General features: G+C 39.3%; 1 protein-coding gene across 1 annotated transcript; it reads right to left on the bottom strand.

Moving 5' to 3' along the window:
- Positions 1 to 3,041: 3,041 nt before the first annotated feature.
- Positions 3,042 to 4,546, bottom strand: LOC111911889 (probable WRKY transcription factor 75). The gene is made up of 2 exons (XM_023907637.3): positions 4,056 to 4,546; positions 3,042 to 3,389 (listed from the first exon to the last, which is right to left on the bottom strand). Exons 1-2 carry the CDS (start codon positions 4,487 to 4,489, stop codon positions 3,212 to 3,214), a joined length of 612 nt encoding a protein of 203 aa, XP_023763405.1. The 5' UTR covers positions 4,490 to 4,546; the 3' UTR covers positions 3,042 to 3,211.
- Between the last annotated feature and the right edge of the window lie 21,551 nt (positions 4,547 to 26,097).

Genomic DNA, 26,097 nt, shown 5'->3' with positions numbered 1-26,097 from the left:
AAACTCTATAAGTTAAGCTACATTTATTTTATCCAAGTGTAACTTTTAATTATAGTCATAATCATTATTATGAACATATAATTAAGATTTACCAATGATTGTATTTTATTATACTCATTGATCTACTTTCGGGGATGATGTATAAGATGGATTCCATGACGTGTTTAAAGTAGGAATTCCAAACACTATACTTCGTATACCAAATGGACCCTACCTCCGATATGATCCTACCTGGTTATTCCTTACTTGATAGATCTTGATGTAGACATTGGCATCATTGAGGGATCTAGAATATCATTAGTTATAAGGAATATCAGAGTAAGACTTTGTAGTAATCGTATCTAAGTTACGTCATGGGAAACGTCAAAGTGCTAAGGCGAAACACAGCCTAAATTTTGAGGCATCTACTTTAATGGTAAGTGCATAGTTACTTTCAACATACACATAAATATGAAGTATCTATTAAATACTATACGTTCTTGCTCTCTATGTACTTGATATTTGTGTTATAATTTACTTTATCATATTCGTAATAGGGAGTGAAGGGTTTTGGGAAAGATAAAATAATAGGTTGGGTAGTAATGAGTTTTTGGGAAAACAAAATAATGATGAAAGGTCACACATTGTATTACCGGGACATATCATCTAACATAGTATATGTGACGACCACTGACTATTCTAGGTAGTCTAGTGGAACATTAGAAGGTTTGCTAACTATAGGTGTTACGATCATATTTTTCAGAGAAAAGGAAAGTTGTTTGTTTGGGTACTCTATACCCGCAAGGTTTCCATATTGACACATATTCCTATGAAATCCCTAAAGCAATATTGTCTACTCACAAAGATCCATTAGTGTAGGTTTCTTGAGATTATCATTAGGGATTTGAGAGTAAGAATAATGGGAATGGGTAATTGGGATTATTGGTTTACTGTGAAAATATACAACTACAATATTGTAGGCTGAAAACCATATGTGCTCACCAGGTTTCCCATCTTGACACACTCAGTTTCTTTGTATCGCAAGAAACAGTATGAAGGTACAATCCATTGAGAGATTTGAGGAATTTAGGCCTTTATTATAATAAGTTAATGTAAGGCCAGTAATGTTTATGCTTATGTTTTGTATCAGTTACGACATCTCAAGTTTTAATAATCAATGAAAAACATTTTCTTCGGAAATACTTCTTATAGGACCAACTTCACATTTATAAAGATCACCCTAATTTAAAATAATCATAAATAGAAATATTTTTCTTGCCGAGAAAAATGGGGATGTCAAAGTGTTACATCCATAGTAGATTTTACACTTATGATTTTGCTACCACTCTAATGTTATTGGAAGTACTATTGATTCTATATCTATTTATGAAATTAATGAATGAATGTTTGAGTTGATTTATAAACAAAAAATTTTATCCAGTACTTTGGGACGTTACATTTTATTTGGAACCAAGAAGAAATTTAGAAAAGAAATATGATTTTCTTCAGAATATATATATATATATATATATATATATATATATATATATATATATATATATATATATATATATATATTTGTGTGTGTATGTGTCTATGTGTTTATTAAAGTATGACATATTTTTGTAATGTCAAATAGAATCTTATAGACTCGAAGCATATCAATGTGCACATGTCATTAAACAATGAGCATTCGTGGACCTACTAATCGAAATCCATAAGTTTTTATTACTTAAAAGTGAAGTAGATTGCTACTTTTTTCTTTAAAGTTGAAGTATATTGATAATCTTTGTAAAATGTAGAATGCTTTAATACGTGAGATTGCTCTAAAAACTAAACTCGTCGCCTCCTCCTGTAATCCGAGCTTGATTAATGGAATATTCGTATTTGAGAAGGTCTTAGGATGCTCGAAAGGGGCATGTGAGAGGCATCATGCTTAAACCTCCTTCTATATCGGGTACTAGTCCCCCCCCCCCCCTAATGGTAGTGGTGGTCACAAGCACAACAATAAACTCAGGTACTTATTAAATTGTTAAGGACTTTGGTAGTTTGGTACTTTGCCAAATTTATGAATTCGATACTTTGGAACCTTGGTAAATTGCTAAGAACTCAATGCATTTTATTGTGAATTTTGGTACTTTGCTCATTTGTTAAAGACTTAATGCATTTATTATAAATTTGATAGTTTAGTATCTTGTTAAATTATTAAGGACTTAACTGAATTGTTATTGATTTGATAGTTTGTTAAATTGTTAAGAACTTAATGTGTTTGTGAGTTAATTGTTACTTATTAAATACTAATTTGGTTTTTCTTAGTTTGTTATTTTAACTCATATACTCACTTTGTAGGTGGATGTTAATACTAATGGTATATTGTGAGTGTTACAATATACCATTAGCGACAACACTTATGCCGGTGTACCGGAAACCTAAATTACACTAGTGTACTGGAATTAATCAATAGCGGTGATGGTAATTGTGAGGACAGTGGCTTTAGCAACGTCTGAAATAGTGCTACCTTTTTGTATTAGGTTGGAGGGAGTGGTGACACTCTTATTACGTTGCAACGTATGATTTTTTAGTTTTTTTGATGCCACAACTTAGTATGTCTAGCACAAAAAAAAGATAAGAAGTGGTAGTGTGATAATTTAATAGGTTTAATTTTGAAGAAAAAAAATTAAAATATATAAAAAAATACAAATCAGCTAATCCCAATATTCCTTTGTACTTTCTCTTTCCCCTCTTCTCTCGCTATACCCGTATCAACTTCTTCTTAGCACAAGGTAGCAGGTGATGTAACATCCTTTGCACCTCCCTTAATACCTCCCACTCCCTAAGCCGCAGAACAACGACATTGGCGATGATACATTCGCGGTGATATTACATATCTTTTGCCGTAACATTTCGCTAATGCTGTTACTTGCTGTGATAACAATATATCATGATCTTATTCTAGCCGTCTATCTTGTCAAGACGTTCCTAATTTGTTTAACAGCGAACTATCATAAACAACATAACAATTCTGGGAAAATTACATATATTATTAGAACAATCGTATATCATAAGGGAATAATGCTATTTAATTTAATAAATTGATTTAACTTATCAAATAAAGATATAAAATGCACATGTTACGCAACTTAAACACAAAGTATTACACAATTGAAGCAATTCTGAAACTAATCATAAAAAACGAGCTAAATTTTGGGATTTATCTATATTCATATCCCAGTTAGCAAGAAGAGTAGATTTGCATTTGAGTCAAAATATGCTCAAAATTATCAGTAGATTTCTCGATCGGATGTGAATGGGTTCCTTCGTAAGTGGTCACAACAACTCCTTCGTCTTTTGATAGCCTTTGGACCTGTTTTTTCACGTTGCATTCTTGGTAGGTACAACGGTAATAGCTTCTGCATCAAATATCATATTCAATTGTTAAATTGCTTTAATTATATATTTTTTGTTCCTAATATCATCGCATCATTTGGCCATGCAAAAGATATGATATAAGAAAGAAATTATATTGTCGATCAACCCGTATATATCTTTGTTTATAAATGAGAGTTTAGATGGAAGAGATACTCAGATGCCGAGTTAGGCTGCCGAGACCAAGGCACGGTGTATGCTGAACGACTCCCTAGCCTTGTTAATTAACTAATCGAATACCCACAACATGTTATTAAAATATAATGTGTTAGCTCTTTTTGAAAAATAATAACCATGGGAGCAAGTTGCACGAGACTTTTTTTTTATGTGTATATTACGTAAGCCACGCTGAAAAGTTGGTAAATCGTGTATATTGAAAAAGCATCATTTTAAATATTAAAAAAATCAAACATGTTTTTATTTTAAAGTAAAAAAAATATAAAGAACTCGTAAATAAATAATTGTTCTAGAAACCCTATGATATAAGAAAGTAATGTTAAATTAAAACCGAAAATAATTACTAACAGGTGAAAGAAATTTGTTTCGAATAATTTGATTATTTCGATTTTAAATCTTGTTCATTTTAAAAAGATTTAGAAGTAAAAATTTAGAAGGTTTTGAGAAGTAGAAAAAGAAGAGATGGATCAAACCTGGGGAATTTGCTGTTTTTGACGGCCTTTTGACCGTATTTCCTCCATCTATAACCGTCATCAATAATATCGACTTGGCTTCTGGTCTGAAATGCACACTTAGCTTTTTTGATCTTCTTCTCACCTTTCTTAATAGTATTAATCAGCTTTGATCCGGAAACTGAATTAAAGTCGTTACCTTCACTGTTACCAATGCCACTGCTAGTCGTCGGAGGAACATGATCTACCACCACTTCGTGAGAACTGCATTTAGGGTTTTTTCCAATCAAGTCAAGCTCCGTATCATCCTCTAATTGGTTGTGGCTGTTGTTATAATCACTGTAAGTGGTTTTAGAGTTATCCTTCATCAAATTCAGTGACAGATTGGAAGAAGCTGCAGTCAGTGAAGTTGATGACGAGAAATTATAAGGAAACACTTCAACAAAGTTGAGCATCGGAGAGAGAGATAGAGATAGAGATAGAGAAAGAGAGATGATTTGTTGTAGTTACAGCCTTACAGGGAAGAAGAAAGTACACGAAGGAAGGGATTATAAAGGGGATGAATTATATATTATTATTATTATTATTATTATTATTATTATTATTATTATTAGAAAACCTTGTGTTTTATAAAAATAGTCATGATGGTTTCATTTTGGTGCAAACTGTCCCTATAACTAACACACCGTTTAAAAATAAAATTTAAATACAGGTAAAAAGACTAATATCTCCATTTTATTGTTTTTTTATTAAGAATATTAATATGGCTCAGTTCTCCAAATCTCAGTCCCTTTTTTTTTTCTCTTTCATCCGTCCAACTGTTAAGATTCAAGGCTTCAACAAGGGTGTAAAGCCTTCGTTGCCTGCTAATCCTCTGGTGCAATCTTCTACATGACCCCATAAAACACCCACCACCGTCAACTATACATATCGGTGTAATCTTCTCACTAAGTCCATCAAACAAACACTAGCACTACCTATACCTTCCATTTCTCCTTCGGGAAAATAGCTTAATCTCCTTTATATATTTTATAAATTTCAAATATTATAAAGGTGTAAGAAATCAGTAATATAATTTCTGTTGTTACTAGAAAAAAATCATTGTGTTCTTGAGTTCATTTGTTAAAAGGACACAATAAATAAACAATTTAATTTTAGGGGATAAATGATTGTATTGGATTGTAACGATCCGAAAATCGCACCATAAAATTTTTTGTTTTTAGATTAATAACAAGAGTAATCAATATTTAACAAAACATTATTAAACTAGTGTAATCACAGAAAGCGGAAACATGCGGTGTGTACTCTACAATAATTCTGAGCTCTTTCAAATTGGGCCCAAACCTCTACATGGCCTTGCCTTAAGGTCCAACCATCTTTCTAGTCCAAAACACTTGGCATTCCGATGGACCATTAGCCCAAAACCATTCAAAACCCAAATATGGCCCACTTATGGCCCACTTTTCCAAATTGGGTCCAAACCTCTCCAATGGACCTTATCCTAAAACCCAATAATTTGCTTGGTCCAAAAACCTGTTTTCCAGATGTCCACAAAGGCCCTCAGTAACTTAGTCTAAGAAATGGCCTAACCTGAGGCCCATAATTGTGAAGTCCACTCTAACTGAGTACGCATGGCGTACTTAGCAGTACGTTCTGTGTATTCGCTTAATGGCTTTTACGATGCTCGTACTGGCTTATACGTCCAGCGTACTCCCTTCATAAGCCCACTTTTTCCATTAAGCACTTAATGCTTAGCCCATAAGTCCAAACCACAAATCTGAGTCCCAAATAACGTCTAGACCCATAAAGTCATTAACTTGGTGACTTTGCATGCCCCAAATGAACCCAAACTCAAAATATAACACTTTACTACCAAGGGAATGGTTCTAACTCATGCATGGATGGATTTAAACTCTAAAGGTGCCAAATTTATCGACCTTGAACCTCAAAAACACTAAGAAGGGCAACTCAAAGCTCCTGGAATGAAATCAAGACCACTAGATCTCATAGTTGGGACCAAAATGAACCAAAACTCATGAATGGTAGATCTAAGACATCAATGATCAAATTCAAAGCTTTTTACCTCCAATAAGCTGAAATTGAGACACATAAGCCAAATCCATAAGCTCTTCCTTGATTCCCATCCTTGCACCAAACTCCATCTTCATAGAAATGGACCAAAAACACCAAAAATGGACACCATAAGCTCAAGATACCACCATGAAGACTTAAGGAAGAATTCTAGGGTTTTAGAGGGTGGGGCTGACCTAGGAAATGAAGAAAGAGGCAAACATAATGCTTATATAGGGAACAACCCTACAATTAGGGTTTTCAATCTGCCCCTTGTATGCCCCGCGTACCACCTTGTACGCCCAACGTATGAGGACTCACACCCTGACCCAACCTCGCACCTACGATGTGCGTTCTCAATACTACGCCTTGCATAACCGGCTTCGCATAAGTACGCCCTGCGTACCTCCCTGGTATCCCCCGCGTACTTGGGTTTTTCGTAAACCCTAATTCTTCTGAAGGCCATAACTCTCTCGATAGAACTTCGATTCTGACGATCTTTATATCCATATAAAAGTACCGAGACACTCCATCCTGATATCAATTCATACTCACCATAAGATGTCCAGAACAAACATTAGCTTTCCATAAAAACCCGGGCTGAAAAATTACCAAAATGTCCCTTTGATTCTAGAACACAAATCGAATACCCGAACTACCCGAATTTCCTTAACCACTCCAATTGAGTCCAGAACCCAACTATTCAAGGGTCCAAAGCCTACTAATACCCATTCCTTTGATCACCAACTCAAAATGGGACATTGTGAAAAAGGATGTTACAACTCTTCACCATTTAAATTAGATTTCGTCCTCAAAATCCATCCTTACCTTTCCCAGCACATCCAACAATCTGGCCAACACCACCACAACCCGAGATAATGCAGCCTTCCTAAGGCAACCAAAACCAACGTTAGAAGCACTTGCCAAACCTGAAAAGGAACGAAACTTAAACCCCTTGTAGAAAACCACCTTTTATCTTTCCCAGAACTTGAACTTCAAATTGATCTAACCTCTTGAAAAACTGCCCACACTGAACCACTATCATACCATTTCCTCATGAATACCATGCTAAAAAAATTTCTTCCAAACCTAATTATCTTGATGCTTCCATTGGAACAAAACCAATGATCATATATAGCTGCAGAATATTTACGCTTGATAGAAGGCTAAGATAATCCTTCGAGTAAAAGATTCATCCATGCAACGGTTAGACGCATACGAGAGTTGCGCAACAGGGTCCAATCAACCACTCTAATATTATTTAATCCAACTACAAGCGACTCAATGTATACCCTGAAATACAAGCGACTCCTCACACGAAGGTCAAATCACCGAAACTACTCCGATTAGTCTTGCTGCCACCTATCTGCTTCCTAAAGGCAGCCGACACCTCCCTGGTCCCTAATTTTCTGCCAACTAACTGAATCACCGAACTCCTACCCGATTGGTGAGCCAAAAGACATACAAACACATAGTAGCTCCATGCGACTTTTGAGAGAAACCCTATCTGGAAATGATTCCCCAAACCACATAGACACCAAACCTACTGCTAAAAGATTGCCATAGAACCAACTATGATCTTATAACATACCTGGTCTCCAACAACCTACCTTCTCCTGATTCCAAACACACTGAAGCCCTCTCGCAGACAAAACCACCCAAGACACAACACAATGGCTCAATTGCTTTCAAAACTAAACTCATTCATTACCATTGAACCCTGCGATTAATGCCTTTGGCATTTTTATACCCCAATTCTTATTCCAGTGAAACAAAATCTTCTGCAAAACATGCGCGACACCTGACTCGAGTTCTTACCGAAAACCAATTTAATATTTCACTCATAACCCGATATTCATGAATCTACACTTGCATTCCACACCATAATCTCCTGATATCTAATGAACCCTCACTTGATCGATAGATAATTACCCCCAAACCATTTATGAGACTACCAGTCTTGCACCAGGTCCAATCACCAGATTCCAGGAATCCAAACAGCAAGGCTACCAAGCCTAAAACCTCTATGCGTTACACACTAATCCTCCACATGATCCTACAACTCAAGATCTAATACCTTGACCCAACGGTCTCTACCAAGAACCACCTGATCTATCATAATCACACGGGCCTCACCCATGGGTCCTACTCATCGAGAGCTATACAGGCCCGGTTACGACCTAGACCCTAACGATCCTCAACCTAAAATAGAGAATACCTTCGAAAATCTTAGCCAACGTGCCCAAGGCATGAACTGATTCCTTTTCCATGCTCATTACCATCTTTATTAATAGTCTACCTTAAGATGATGAATGCTACAATCCCATCGCAGTCTTACAACATTTCCACCCAACCATAAGTTCGGTTAGTAAAACCATGACGGGTACCATTGACATATAACCCTACCTGATAATCTAGATCACCTACCACGATACTATACCAATTCCCCGATATCTTATGCTACCAGCCATAACTATAACCATCGCCTTGAACTAATGGATCTTATCCCAATTTCAATTCCAAATAACCCATGCAACTAACACCACCATCTCCCTGCTACCGCTCCTTTTCTAGAAACGACAATGCTTGAACCCAAAAGTTCTTCCATAAGCAACTCCGCTCCTACCAAAACAAATACTAGAATCACCGAACCTTGGTGTGTACTAAAGAACTAACTTGCTGAATCCTGACCATATACCTTCCACATAATTCCCTGAACGATCTCGACCGAACCTAGAATATCAACCGAACACATTAGAACCCGCTACACAAGATACAACCCCTTCGATAGCCCACTAATGATTCATGGAATGCAAAATATATAACTTAATTCTCGAAAACATACTCCAATGATAACAGAGCAATAAACCGAAAATAACGTTGACCCAAATCAATATCAAATCCCCAAGCAACATGAAAACTAATAACTAAGAAGAACGCAAAAGATAACATGCCCACAAAATCACCTAATAGAGCATGGACCTCCCCTGTCTGACACTGTACCGATCAACACTTCTCTGCTGAGGCTCCTGCCCTATCCTCATGATTATCAGGGATCTGCACAATAGTCGGAGCAAGCGCACTCACTGTTCCTCCTCTTCTCCTCATCTAGGAGACCCTTTTGTGGCCAACTAAGTTGTAGGGAAAACATAACAAGCTTGCCCCTGAGGACAATCCCTGCAGACTTGATCAATCCTACTACACTTATAGCTACTCATACCCTTGGAACGACAACTCCATCGTGCAGTTTCTTGCACGTGCTGCACTGACCCCGACCTGCTGGCCTCTCGAACCCTGATAAGAAGTCTTGGGCCTCTTCTCGAGACCCTCCACTGAATGCACCTGACCTGATTGAGAAATCATCCCCTGACATAATATCAACATCATCATTAGCCACCTCACGACCAATATCTCTCCCATCAATCCCAAGCCCTGACCTTCATTAGGTAGGAAGCATATCTGACCTCCGCATCTTCGGGCAGACACTCGACCTGAATGTGTTAGACATAACCGCTAACCACCTCCTGCTGACAATGGGGTCCTTTCCTTCATTAAATGTAGGAGCTCCACAAGCACGAAACTCACAAAAAGAAAGAGTGCGAATCCAACGATAGCCATAACCTCAACACGGAACGCTCCCCAATGGTCATCCAAGATCTTCTAAAAAACCCTCCTTGATCGAACCAAAAATCACATGAGTCTTCTCCAAAACACCACAGGTAGACTCCGACGATATGAATCCCCGCATCGGCTCCCTAATTGGCTTAGTACCCCTACCTGAGTCGGAACCAGAACCTAACCTTCCTTCTTAGAATATTACCACCAAACTGAAATACAATCATCCAGACGATCATAACATACTAAAGAATCCTCTTCCCCAAGCTCCTTAGATTCTCCAAGACTTTCCCCGATTCGAGTATGGATCATGTGCTTTCAGTAGTACAGGCCTAATACTACCTTCAACACTATCCATACTTTCCTCAAGGACCGTCCTGAATCCTCTAAGTCGCCTACTCCACTGATGCACCAAATATTAGCTAAACAACGACATAAAACCCACTGAAGCACCTCCTAGGCTCCCGACCTCACTCTGCCGTAAGCTGCTGAAGAAGTCCTCATAATGCCAGTCATCCACCTCATGAATATCGTCATATTGACTTAGTAGCTAACTACCATCATCCAAGAGTTGCAAAACTCACAAAGCAAGCAACATACGTGTAGTAACTCTCTGATCCATAAAACTATCATATAACATTCAACCCACATACCACAACTCATGCTTTCCATTTCCACCCACACTGTTGGTTGCCTTATGCATGCAAATTATACACATAACACGATCGAATAAATTGTCGAATAATAGACTCTACCCTTGGACCACAACCATACGAGGAATAGGAAATAAGGCTAAATCAGTTATTCTATGGCTATAAGATCCTAACTGTATACAATTTTTAAAGCATACACTTAGTAGTTACCGATATCAATAGATATTTCCATTACAACATAGCATTCAATACTCCCGAGACTACTAAGCATCACACATATCAAGCCCATCTATTACTGACTAATCAGCTCTAGCATGCAGGTATACCAGCTCATACAACAGACATACAAAGGCATATCTCCTAACATTATATTATGCAAAAACTAAGCAAATACTTAGCCCTAACTAGCATGCGATTCACCGATTTATAAATCAAATCATAACAGATAACATGTATGGGTATTTTGGGAGAACTTACTTGAGCTCGGTTAATTTCATGCACCACACCCTTCTCCTATCTTAGAAAACTTTTACCTTGAAAATACATTTCTTTTTGAAAACTTTACCAATCCACAGTTTAAGTTTAGACACACCCGAGAGTATGCACGAATCCCTCAAACCAAGGCTCTGATACCAACTTGTAACGACCCGAAAATCACGCCATAAAATTTTTTGTTTTTAGATTAATAAATCGTTAATACAAATTGTTTCCATAAAACCAGAGTAACAAATATTTAGCAAAACATCATTAAACCAGTGTAATCACAGAAAGTGGAAACATGCGGAATATCATGCAACATATATACAGTTGCCATGAGCTCCCCCATGGTCTTGACCCGGAATGGCATGGGCTCTCCCACATGGTCTTCTATCCAAGTGCCATGGGCTCCCCCCATGGTCTTTACCTGGTATAGCATCGACTCCCCCACATGGTATGATATCCAAGTGCTTCGGGAACCCCCGGGGTTTTCCATGCAAGTATCACAGAGACAACTAGCATACCACATAACACGTAATGGGTCGGCATTGGTGCCTTCGACCCATCGATATCGTGAGAAAACTTACCTGGCACTGTTGAATCATACAGAAGTATCCTTGGCTGCTGGCTGACAAATCCCCAACTACCAATAACAAAACAAAATAATACCCCATTAACAATTGGGTTCTAATCCATAAAAATAGTTTCAAACCTGAGGTAAAAAGACCATTTTACCCTTAACCTAGCCTTGACCAAAACTATGGCCCAAATTGAAATCTGAAAGGCCTAAAAGGCCAATTAACCAATTAATGGCCCAATTTTCCAAATTGGGCCCAAACCTCTACATGGCCTTTCCTTAAGGTCCAACCATTTTTCTAGTCCAAAACACTTGGCATTCCGATGGCCCATTAGCCCAAAACCATTCAAAACCCAAATATGGCCCACTCATGGCCCAATTTTCTAAATTGGGTCCAAACCTCTCCAATGGACCTTATCCTAAAGCCCAATAATTTCCTTGGTCCAAAAACCAGTTTTCCAAATGTCCACGAAGGCCCATAACAACTTAATCCAAGAAATGGCCCAACTCAAGGCCTATAATTGCAAATTCCACTCTGACTGTGTACACAAAGTGTACTCAGTAGTAATTTACGCGTACTCGCTTAATGGCTTTTACGCTACGCGTACTGTCTTGTACGCCCATCGCACTCCCTTCTTAATCCCACTTTTGCCATTAAGCACTTAATGCTTAACCCATAAGTCCAAACCACAAATCCGAGTCCCAAATAACGTCTAGACCCATAAAGTCATTAACTTGGTGACTTTGCAATCGCCAAATGAACCCAAACTCAAAATATAACACTTTACTACCAAGGGAATGGTTCTAACTCATGCATGGATGGATTTAAACTCTAAAGGTGCCAACTTTATGGACCTTGAACCTCAAAAACACTAAGAGGGGCAACTCAAAGCTCCTGGAATGAAATCAAGACCACTAGATCTCATACTTGGGACCAAAATGAACCAAAACTCATTAATGGTAGATGCAAGACATCAATGATCAAATTCAAAGCTTTATACCTCCAACAAGCTGAAACTGAGTCACATAAACCAAATCCATAAGCTCTTCATTGATTCCCATCCTTGCACCAAACTCCATCTTCATAGAAATGGACTCAAAACACCAAAAATGGACACAATAAGATCAAGATACCACCATGAAGACTTAAGGACAAATTATAGGGTTATAGAGGGTGGGGGCTAACCTAGGAAATGAAGAAAGAGGCTAACATAATGCTTATATAGGGTACAACCCTAATATTAGGGTTTTCAATCTGCCCCCTGTGTACAACCTTGTACTCCCAGCGTACGAGGACTCACACCCCGACCCAACCTCGCACCTACGCTGTGTGTTCTCAATACTACATCTTACATAACCGGATTCGCATAATTACACATTTGATACTTCCCTAACGCCCCACATACTAGGGAGATGCTCCATCCTGATATCAATTCATAATCACCATTAGATGTACCGAACGAACATTTTCTTTCCATAAAAACCCGAGCTGACATTTTACCAAAATGTCCCTTTGATTCGAAAACACAAACCGAATACCCGAACTACCCGAAATTCCTTAACCACTCTAACTGAGTCCAGAACCCAACTTCTTAGGGGTCTGAAGTCTACTAATACCCATTCCTTTGATCACCAACTCAAAATGGGACATTGCAAAAAAGGATGTTACATCGATAGTTACTGGTGACTGCCAAAGAAGGTGGTGAGCGTTGGTCGCTGAAGAAGGTTTGGAGACGGTGGTTAAGGTGTTTAAAGGTTTTCTCCGTTTGGTTAGAGGTTTCACGGGGCGGGTAGGATTAAGCACGTGTTATATATATTTTCTATTGAGTTTGAACAAGATGTCACAAGAAACGTTTGTAGAATTAAGCAATATTTAGTGGTTGAAGCTTTACAATCTAGGTGCTCATGTGTGACAAACAATGTCATATAAACATGAGTAGTGTCGATGCCATAGATACATCATTTGCAGTATAGGAACCACATACACGTGAACTATTTGCACCTTCATCTTCCATTTATAATTAGTAGAGAATGGTAAGGTGTAAACCAATTGGAAGCTGGGCGATGATGTTATGTTTACCAGAGAATGGTTATGAAGAGAAAAGAATGACAGGAGAAAGAAAATGGAAAAGAGTGATCGGTAACCTCCAAAGAAGGTGGTGAGTGTCGGTCGCTAAAAAATGCTTAGAGATGGTGGTTATCGTGTTTCACAGGTCCTCTGTTTGGTTGGAGGTTTCATTAGGATGGGTAGTGTAAAGCCTTTGTTATATATTTTTATTTTTAATTTCAATACAAAGGTAATACTGGTAAGGAAATATAAAAGGGTAAAAGGATCTTTTTGTAAAAACTTAATATAAAAATTAATAGAGTTAACATTAGGACAATGTTCACAAGAAATTAAACAACAAGGACTATATTGGTCTATACACTAAAGTTAAATACTAAACTTTTAATTTTTGTAGACCATTTATGTAAGTTTGTCTTAAAATTTTTATTTTTTATATAAACAATAGAGAGGCAACCATCATAAAAGTGAAACTTTTTCAAATAACCTATTTTGGTTGTTGCAAAATAAGGTTTAATTATATGCAATATGTTAAGACATGTTGTCATATAAAAAATTGTCTCTTGAATGTCAATCAGGATGTCATAACAACAATTGAGAAAATGGACAATATGTTATAACATCCACTAATTTCCATATTATCATTTTTTTAATTTCTTTTTCAATTTATTTTTTTCGATTTATTTATTTTCTATTTTTTGATTTGTTTTTTATTTATGTTATAATATTTATAAAAAAAATATATAAATTAATAAAACATGCTATTTAATTAAATCCTAAATTGACATACTATTTAAAACTAAAAATAACATTCCACGAACAAAATATAACATTAAATGCAAAAAATGCGGTAATCCTAATTTAAATTTATAAAATGATAGTCCTTGTCAAAATAGCTCTTGCGGATATTCTCCTTCATCGCATGAAGCACATCCAAAACTCGTGGCGACATATCTTCCTCGCTCGTCCGAAGAAATGCCAAACCCTTCGTCATTTGATATTCCTCTCCTTGACGACGAAATAATTTCAAGTGTTGGCGTTGTACTTCAAGCTTTTCTTTTGCTATTAAATTGTGTGCGTCAAAGTTTTCTTTCATTTCTGCCAACTCTTGTTCTATTCTTTCAGCTTCATCCGCATGTCGTTGGGGGCGCTTCGCTTTGTTGCATCCGAATGGTCGCCATAGGAGCGGTGCATGAGGGGTCTCTTCGATTTCGTCGGGGATGTCATCGGTGTCGGCGTTGTGATCGATGTTAGTTCATGCTTCGAAAACGTCAAACGAACTCGAATCGCAAGACCCCTTTGATTATACCTTCGATGATGTTGGAGTTTTAATCCATTTTGAGTCTTTTCTTAAAATCTCCCATATTTTTTGATAATAAAAAAGTGACCCATTTTGATGTGATATTGCTCCCTCGTGACTTTGAACAAATCGAAATCGTTAGCGCCTCTTTGCGTTTGCAAATAAAGTTTGTTCAAGATCCCATTAAACTTGGTGCACGTATGACTGATTGGAGTCGACTTGCTACTAAGCATATCAGTATTGCGATATGGAGGTTTCTTCATAAGTGTGTGAAAATTTACGAGCACGCCTTCCCAAAAAACCAACTCTCCTCATATAAATTCCTATAGTTGGATATTTTGAAGTCCCACACCATGCAGCCGCCAAAGCATACTCCTCATTCGGTGTCAACCATGGTGGAGGTTCTTCACTTTTTGCGATCGCTTTCCATTTCTTTTTCCCTTTCCCTATACCTTTCGAACTACCTCTCGGTTTCGTTTCTGCAGTCGTATCTTGCGTTGGTTGTGTAGGTATGTGTGATATGGAAAGTTGGAAACAAAAGTATTGAAATGTTTTAATATTGAAATTACATTGGGGTGAGGTCGGATAAAATAATTTCCATGGAATGATATTTGCGTTTAGTTTTGAGAGTTGAGGATGTTCATATAGCTCATATATTGCACAAAACCCATTAGTACGGATGTGCTTGTGTTTGATGGATGGGTGTATGTGTTTTCTTCCATAATTTGGTTGAAAGAAAATGTGATTGATTTTTGTAAATAAAATGAGACAGAGAATAATGGTGTAGGTAGAGTATATATGTGTATTTTATGTAAAAATTAGGTATTTTTTTCTTTTTAAGTTCCATAACATTCACAAACGGTCGTTTTGACCGTTTTAAATTACACATTGCAATTCGTTTCACAGCTACATAATAACACTTAACAACTTGGGAGGGGGGGGGGGGGTGTGTTCATCTTGGGGTAACGTCGTTGAGGATTGGCCACGTCTGCTATAACTCCCCTCAACGGGCCCATACCGACTAGTCTAAAACACTTTCACTTATTTGACCCATTTTTTTCTCCATGATACCATATATATATATATATATATATATATATATATATATATATATATATATATATATATATATATATATATGTGTGTGTGTGTGTGTGTGTGTGTGTGTGTGTGTGAGAACCTAATTTTATGAGACTGCGAGACCACTTTTTTCTGGTGTAATGTTATAATATTCCAGTGTTTATAAAAATTAAATATATGTAATATTCTAATATTTTAAAACAATAATTTTAACATATTTACATTGAAATATTCTAAAACATGTAATGTTAGAATATATTGCGTATTCTATTTTTACGTAATAGAATGTTAGAATATTTCACTAAACAAGTTTGGTCTCACGGTCTCACAAAGTTATGTTCGTCTCAAATTAAATCTTATATATATATATATATATATATATATATATATATATATATATATATATATATATATATATATATATATATATATATAACGCCGTAAAAATTTAAAACAATTTTTCATTTTTAAAAAGCATACTTTTCATAACATATCTTATAAAAATCTCTTTTATTTAGTTACAAAGCACAACTTCATTATTAATCCAGGATCCTCTTAAGTCTTTCTCTGGTGTGTACAATCAAACTGGTGTCGTCCTGCGATCGAGATAAGAAAAACCTGAAACACATAACACATAACACGGTAAGTACGAAGCTTAGTGAGTTCCCAAAAATGCCACATACAACACATATTAGCCACTCGAGGCTATAACTCTGTTTGACCCTCCGGTCAATGTGTCTCAGTGGGACCGTCCAGTCCCATAACTCTGCGGACCCTCTGGTCTTAACTTTGTGGACCTTTCGGTCCTAACTCTGTAAACTCTGAAACATACATAGCATAAATCACATATAAATAATGTAGTGTATCACATCATATAAATAGCATACAAAATACTCTGTCACATAACTCTAATTACCACTCTAGGTAAAGTATAGTGAGAAGACTCACCTCGGATGAAGAACAGCTCCTATAATCACTACTGCTACGCACCAGACTCTAACTCTGTGACAAACCCACAATAATCTCAATTAGGAGCCAAGTCCAACCTCTCACTTATTAGGTCTAAAGATAGACCACCTTATAGTCCATTAATGCCGTAAGCCCATTAGGCCCACCAAAGCCCAATAATAAATGGGCCCTCACACGACCCAATTACCAACCTAAAAGGAAAGTCCAAACCAAAGGCCCAAAGCACCTACATACACTTCTCTAGTCCAAGACTCTATTACATGAGGTCCAAACTCTTGGCCCAACACTCAAGGCCCAACACAATGATTAGCCTAAAAACCCCTAGAAGGAGTTACGCGGGGCGTACCCCCTGGTACGCTCAGTGTACCCAAACACTGAAGAAATGGATCGGGGACCTCAACCCCATACACGGGGCGTACTGGAATTACGCGACGCGTACCCTTAGACTTGCTTAATCCATTTTCTAGGTCTTAACCTGTTAATACCTTAGCTCAACTCTTGGATCTGGACTTCTTAACATCTCTTACTCTATAAAGTTAACAACTTTAAGCCTTTGCATGGCTGATAAGGTCACAACACATAAAAACTCTTACTTTCTTAACCCAAAATGCCCATAACTCATGCATGGGTAGATTCACACGATTAAGGCCTTATTTTTACGGTTCTCCACCACTAGAAACACTTAAAAGGACAGGTTATTCAGCTTTGGAGTGCATCAACTCATAAAGCCTCAAGCTTGGGACCAAAAACCCTAAAATGGACCCTAATATGCACAACACAAATAGGGAGGGAAAGATTGGAGCTTTATACCTTCAAATGGTGCTTGGGCCCCAAGAACGCTCAGATCCATAACTGGTTCTTCAACTTCACTCCCTTCCATGCTCCATCTTAACTCCCAAAAGCCCATAAGAACACAAACAAGCTCATCATGGCCACTCAGAAGCTCAAGAACGGATATTAGAGTTTGAGAGGGTTTATTAACCGAGGAAGGTGGCCAGAAATGAGACCATCTCTTTCTTTATATAGGGGGACTTCATTTAATTAGGGTTTCCTTCTGTGCCTAGTACGCCCAGCGTACTAGGTGGCTTTTGCTTAAGAAACACACGTATCTGTACGCTAAGCGTACGCATACGTACGCCCAGCGTACTTTGCTGCCCAAAACCTCACTTAGGGACTTATCTTGCCAACTCTCCTAAACTTTCATAGTATCTTCGAAATGACTCGAATATCAAAAATCCTCATACCTACGGAAAGGTAATGATATGCCCTACGCTTCTAGCAACTTGCCTCCACCCTAGACCTCCTAGCCCCCGAATCGCGACCCATGAACCCTAATCATGGATAATCCGAAACCGGATGTTAGAATTCCCCCCCCCCCCCCCCCCCCCCCCCCGAACTTGAATTAGATTCGCCTTCGAATTCACTCCGCAATCCCACATAGATCAAACCCTACTAGTCGGAAAGCACCACTGAAGGTCCTCAAACCAAACAACAATCACCTGCAAGGATACTCGATCCCACCAAGAACTCCTGACCCGAATGGGGTAAACCCAACTGCCGCTACGGTACTCCATCTGAATTTTCATAACTTGAAAACTCTGGCGGTCTAATTCCCTTCCAAAACATCCTCGAAACATTATCCTGTTAATCGCCCACCGACTAACCGACTCTTAGAACACCCTACCAACCTTGATTCCCTGATCAATCCCAAACACAACTCAAAAGGACGGAAGGGTCATAATCTCCCTCTCCCTCCAGGACCCACTGCAAGGGCAATTGTCAGGATCCATTAGAGAGGATGAACCCAAAACTCGAATCTCAGACACAAGGAAAAGATCATGCTCACCTGGGAATATTCTCTGACTTCTATAAACCCAGTAGATGAACCTCAAGCTCACCCACCCTATAATAACCCCAAAAGGTTTCACCGATTCCCATCTTATAATAACTGTCTCAAATCTTAGTGACACATAAGTCATGTAGTTCGCTTTCCCTCAAGCGAACGCTACAACTCTCTTGAAGATCGGTTCACCCCTAAACTCTGTCGACTACTGCTCAATAGTTTCGTGCATCCCGTTGCACCTCCCGAACCGAGGTCCTGACCTACCCAGGTCTAAGACATCAAATAACAAACAATACCCCTCACATGGAACCCACTTCCGATTCCAGAACCTCATGTCATCTATCCGACACACCACCAGGACTCAACTCAACTCGAGAGTTTGGTCCAACCCGCAGTTGGAAGCACTCATCCCAATGACCCATTCAACTCATGGCTCGTGACCCGCACCCCATGCTTACTTCACTTGTCCAATTCCTCTGGATTGCGATGTCCACACCTTACTCAGAATATAATGATTCCCGATCATTGAGGAGACCCCTGTCTCGCCCTTGGTCCGAACACAAGTCTCCCAAGAACTCATAAATTTGGGCTATTCAAGCCTAAATCTCTTCTATGTCATGCTCTAAACAACAGTTCTTCATCATAACAACCTCTCGCTAGCTAGTGCGTGCTACGGCTCCCCTAGCATCACGACACCCTCCTCTCTGACTAGTGAGTACTACGGCTCCCCATAGCATCACGACACCCTCCTCTCTAACTAGTGAGTAGTACGGCTCCCCGTAGCATCACAACACCCTCTCTCTGACTAGTGAGTACTACGGCTCCCCATAGCATCACGACACCCTTCTTTCTGACTAGTGAGTACTATGGCTCCCCGTAGCATCACGACACCCTTCTCTCTAACTAGTGAGTACTACGGCTCCCCGTAGCATCACAACTCCTTCTCTTTGACTACTGAGTACTACGGCTCCCTGTAGCATCACAAAACCCTCTCTCTCACTAGTGTGTACTATGGCTCCCCGTAGCATCACAACACCCTCTCTCTGACAAGTGAGTACTACGGCTCCCCGTAGCATCACAACACCCTCTCTCTGAATGGTGAGTACTACGGCTCCCAGTAGCATCACAACACCCTTTTTCACGAACTCTTTGAACCGCAGCTCTTCGCAGTTTCACCCCACTAACTCTTACCACTTCACAATCTCATTCCCAGATCAACGCCACACTGCGATCATTACTCATGCTCTAGGGACCATCCATAGATAGGTGCACGCACCTACCCGAATTATGAACCACGGTAATGGATGAAAATTGTCATAACAAAACACCTTCCCTTGTTGCAATCCGTTGTCTTAATTAATCCACTTGCTGTCTCAACACGCGACCCCAAAATTATCCGAAATTCAAGACATTAAATTCGGATACCTCGATACATCACCCTAGACCCTCACGATGTCTCGCCTCAGCCAATGATCTTCCTGATATACAACCCAACATCCAGAATATTTTAAATTCTCACCTTGAAATATGGATGGATCGTCAACGACCCAGAACATGTTGATGGCAATCCGAAACTCCTTCCCAAACTGCATAACCGCCCAAACATTTGAACCAGGATTCTCCCATCGTCGAACCAACCCTACAGGACAACCACCTCGAAGATTTCCTATCCATCACAAGGTCTCCGATTGATGGCCACTTGCCGTGGAGACATTCAACCCTTAGCAAACATATACCACATGCATTATCTCACTCTATACCTTGCTTCAAATACCAATAACCCTGATGACATGAAACCACACCGCAGGTCTCTATATCCAGATCTCTAACCGATATCGAACAGCTCTCTGATCCTCTCAACTAAGTACCCGGTCCTCCCCCACTTAGGGTTCGAACCATCACCAATTGGTGCACAAACACTTTATCCCACAGACTATCTCCACTAGTAACATCGCACCTAAATCCGCAAGGTGCTACACAACGCTTGATGATCTCTATGACAAAGATCAATGTAACACCGTAAAAATTAAAACAATTTTTCGCATTTTCAAACACATTTTCCAAACACATTCACGTAACACTGTAAGCATAAGTTTAGTGAGTTCCCCAAAATACCACTCTAACACATTTCAGCCACTCGAGTCTATAACTCTGTTTGACCCTCTGGTCAATGTGTCTCAGTGGGACCCTCTAGTCCCAACTCTCTGTGGGCCCTCTGGCCCTAACTCTGTGGACCAAAAGGTCCTAACTCTATGGACCCACTTGTCCTAGCTTTGTAAACTCTGAATCATGCATATCACATATCACAACAATTATCATACATAAATAACATGCAAATACACTGGCACATAGCTCTAAAGTATACTGACACATAACCCTGTTGCCACTCTAGGTAAAGTATAGTGAGAAGACTCACCTCAGGCATCTCGGTAAATCTGTGACTCGGTAGAAATATTGCCTAGCCTCCGTCTATTCACATAAAGTAAATACTCTCATAAATAAAACTCTCAAGACTAGACTCAACCTTCCATTGGTACCCTCAGAAAGGTAAAAGAATATTTTACCCCCTCCTAACACAAGGACTCCATTGTTGACCAAACCCAAAAAGTCAACAAAAGTCAACGGTCACACTTTGACCCTACTCACCGAGTGCACTCTGGTGACTCGGCGAGTTCACACATGTCCACTAACTCTTTGTCCCGCTTGGCACGCCGAATCCCTCCCTATGCTCGACGAGTCATACTAGGCATGAATCGCGGGGCCACCCCGACTCAACTCGCCGAGTCTCAAGAACAACTCGGCGAGTACCGCCTTGAACTCCAGTCCTCTAACCCCCTTCTAACTCACTGAGTCGTCCCCCAACTTGGCAAGTCTAGTCACTGAGTAATTTACGTGAAACCCTAACCCTACTCGCCGAGTTTCAAGAACAACTCGGCGATGTCATGCCATGCATAAACTCTATTAACCTCCAGAGGTCAGATCTGTGTCCCTAAACCATAGATCCGGCCTCCCCAAGCATGAATGTCACGTAAAGTCCGAATCTTGATGCTTATATATCAACAACAAGGCATCAAAAGGAGATTTAGTCCCAAAAATGGCAAACTAAGTCCAATAACCCCAAACTGACCCATAAAGCTCCAAGGGCTAAGGTCTCTGGACCTCTTTGAATCCAGATCCAAGGCACAAACTTGAAGAGGGACCATTTGCTCCACATAATCACTCTCCAAAGGGGTTAGAAAACCCTATCTCTAATGATCAACACCAAAACAGAAGGAGGTTCGAACTATTACCTCAAAATGAAGTCCCTGAACTCTAGAACTGCTAGAATCGCACCTCCTCTTTGCTATTGGTCACCTTCTTCTTGCTAAACCAAAAGTACAAGGATCAAAAGTGACTTCTTCTTCCTCACAACGATTTGGCTCACTTAGGGTTCTCTCAAGGGATTGGTAGCCGCAATGGGAGGCTATAATTGCCCTTAAATAGGCTCCAAACCCGGGGGATTAGGGTTTCATTAAACAGCATGGACTCGCCGAGTCCACGAATGGACTCGTCGAGTCTGGACGTGAACCCGGATGAACATCTGCGCCCATACTCGGCGAGTCTTGGCTCTAACTCGCCGAGTTCCTCCACAAACTCCAAAATAATTAAATTAAATAATATACCTAGGACTCTGGATGTTACAATTCTCCCCTACTAGAATCAGACTTCGCCCTCGAAGTCTCACTCTGGAAACAACTCCGGATGTTGCTCACGCATCTCACGCTCCGGCTCCCAAGTAAGCTCTGACCCTTTCCGGTGCTGCCACTGGACCTGCACCAGAGGCACTTCCTTGTTCCTCAGAACCTTGAACTTTTGATCCCGAATCGCCACTGGTCTCTCAACGTAGTTCAGGCCCACATCCACCTGAATATCCTCTAACGGAACTACTACCGACTCATCGGCTATACCCTTTCGCAACTACAACACGTGGAAAGTGTCATGAATCTGACCCAGCTGTGCAGGTAGCTCCAACCAGTAGGCTACCCTGCCTACCCTCGCGATCACCCTAAAAGGACCGATATATCGGGGCCCCAACTTGTGCCTCTTCCTGAATCAGATCACTCCTTTCCAAGGAGAGACCTTTAGGAGTACAAAGTCGCTGACCTGGAACTCGAGCTCGGACCAGCGCCTGTCCGCATAACTCTTCTGACGACTCTGAGCGGTCAATAACCTCTGTCTAACCTGCTGTATCTGCTCAGTCGTCTGAAGCATGATCTCTGTACTACCCATCACACCCTGCCCGACTTCTCCCCAGCAAATGGGGGTCCGACACCTTCTCCCATACAACAACTCAAAGGGTGGCATACCAATGCTCGAATGATGGCTGTTGTTGTAGGAGAACTCTGCCAAGGGAAAATACGTGTCCCAACTCCCGCCGAAATCCAACACACATGCCCGGAGCATATCCTCGAGCGTCTAAATCGTCCGCTCGCTCTGTCCGTCAGTCTGGGGGTGGTATGCGGTACTAAAATGCAGTCTAGTACCCAATTCGTCATGAAATTTCTTCCAGAATCTAGAAGTGAAACCCACATCTCGGTCTCAGACAATCAAGATCGGCACTCCATGCCGCGATACCACTTCCCTCACGTACATCTCTGCCAACTTCTCTGCGGAAGAGCCCTCACTGATAGCAAGGAAGTGGGTGCTCTTTGTTAACCTGTCCACAATCACCCAAATTGCATCGACTCCCCTAGCAGTCCTTGGCAATTTGGTGATAAAATCCATGGTAATCTGTTCCCACTTCCACTCGGGAACCTCCAATGGCTGCAACTTACCATGCGGTCTTTGGTGAGGCCTTAACCCTACGACAGGTTAAGCATCTCTCAACAAACCTCGCGACATCCCTCTTCATACAGGGCCACCAATACTCCCTCTTCAGGTCTAAATACATCTTAGTGGCCCCAGGATGGATCGAGAACTTCGATCGATGAGCCTCTTCCATCAAAATGGTACGCGTCCCGCCCACAAACTGTCACAACCTAAAACCAAGAGCGGCGGAAACGTTCTGGGGCGGAGGACGTCATGTACAGTATCACAACAATGAAAAGTAGTAAACAAGCAACAACATCATCCATTGCATTAATAATATAATTATTATACAAGTGTGTTCTGTCAAATTTTGATAAACACTAAAGCATAAATCAAAATGAAAGATGAGTCTTGAACAAGCTCCATCTTCCCTAATCCTTGCATCGGTACCTGTCTATAGATAACCTGAGGATACAAGTAATTTTGAAAGCGAGTATCAGCTTTGAAGCTGGTGAGATCATAAGTATTTTAGTGTCTTAATTTGTATGTAAGAAATTGTTTGTAAATGAACTGTAAGTATGGAAAAATGTAGATGAACTGTAAGTATAAAAATGTTTGTAAAACAACTGTAAACGTTTGAAAACCCTAGAAATCCCTATGATTCCTACTTTTATATACAGGTGTCTTCTACCAAGACTTAACTGTTCTCAATGTAGTATTCTACCAAGACTTAACTGTTCTAAATGTTCGTTTCTTGTAAAAGTGTGTAATTTTCCCAAGTGTAACTATCATTATCAAAATATAGTTTTTACATTAAATGTTTAAGTGAAATGATCACTAAATATATGAAAAGGGGAAATTAATGTAGTACTGTAGTGTTGTATTATAGGAACTACTGCTGTACTAACTACCTTAAACCGGATTTATATTAGGGCATCATGTGATTAATTGTACCATACTATTGACTGGTAACAATGACATAAGAATGGTCGTAAAAAGGTATGATGTTTGGCACCCGCAGACCTGCAGGTTCGGCTGTAGCTAGCAGCAAAGTGTAGGATAGTCAATCCAGTATAGATCTATACACAAACTCACGATCTCCCTCCAAGAGAATTCTGGCTACAACTCGGGCCATGACATTTAAGGCATGCTCCGATATAGTGGATCACAATTGTTAAGGTATTCATGTATATGTAATGTAATGTTACTTGTTCTAGTATTGTTGTATATGTTCTCTTCCTAGTATAGTTGTATATGTTCTTCTCTAGTATAGTTGTATATGTTCTTCTCTAGTATAGTTGTATATGTTCTTCTCTAGTATAGTTGTATATGTTCTCATAGTAGTAAGTATTGACTCATGAATGAACTGACTCATAGTATGATATTGTGTTCTAGTATCTTCCTAAACCACCCCTATGGTAGTTTACTAGTAATCTAACTGGTATGTATGAACATGGATGTATACCCTTGCTACCCAAGGGCATTGGATGAACTGGAAGGACCTTTATGACTATATATGTACACATGCTATATAACTAATATTTAAACGACCTTCGGACGAGTACCCGATATCCCACCAGACCACATCTCAAGCGCGAAAAGGAAATAGGGTGGATAGCCTTCCTAAGTCTTTTAAACATTTCTTATATAACTATACATATAGAGGCATGCAATTTATAACATAAAAGCATAAATAAGTTTTGTAAAACCTTTGATCATAATTATTATTTTAAGAAAAGATCGACTTGATGTCAATCTATAAAACGGTTTGAAGGCATGGGTTTGATAAAACAATTTAGTATAAGGAAACATTTAATTGAATCACGATTGTAAATAAGTTTGAAATAAAACATATAGAGTAAAATATACAGTGTAATAAGGAGTTTTAAACATATAAAATGTTTATGCAAAACATTTGAAGGAAGCTGTTTGGTAAAATGGCTAATGAGTAGCCAATCATTTGAATGCTGCTTATTAATCACATGTGATTGATATAATAATTAGCATAATTCTACTTGTATCCCCCCCATAAAAAATTTAAAAATAGTTTAAAACATTAATTAAGGGGTATGAACTCACCTGCAGTAAGTGATTGGAATTGAACGGACTGTTATCGTAAGGAAGGATCGGGCAAGTGCTTGGTGTCAAGTGAAGACTTTAGACACACACAATGAGCCTAATTACATATGAAGACATATGTATATAAGTAATTCGTGATTAAAACACTAATTATACAAGTATAAGCATTTTAATGCGAGGAAAACACTTTTGGTCAAGTGCTAGGAGGCTAATGGGTTGCAACAAAGGAGTGCAAGACCTCTAATGGGAGTTTGTGGTCAAATGACCATATGATTTGGAGTTTACGGCCCAGGGGAGTAAACTCCTGGCCGTAAACTCTCAATGAGGTCTCTAAATGAAGCCTATCATTTATACAGCTAGTTTGGTGAATTGTTTCAAGGCTTAATCAAGTGTTTGGGTGACATTTGCCCCCTTTATAGGGGTTTACGGCCCTGGGACCATATCCCATGGAGATTAAGACCGTAATCTCCCTTGGGGGAAGGTTTATGGTGTTTTCAAGTCCCTAATTTAACAAGGAATGAATCAAGGCAATTGTCCAAGGCTTTAG

The sequence above is a fragment of the Lactuca sativa genome, chromosome 8 (genome assembly GCF_002870075.4).
Source record: "Lactuca sativa cultivar Salinas chromosome 8, Lsat_Salinas_v11, whole genome shotgun sequence".
Taxonomy (NCBI): domain Eukaryota; kingdom Viridiplantae; phylum Streptophyta; class Magnoliopsida; order Asterales; family Asteraceae; genus Lactuca; species Lactuca sativa.
This window is presented reverse-complemented; position numbering and strand designations above follow the sequence as displayed.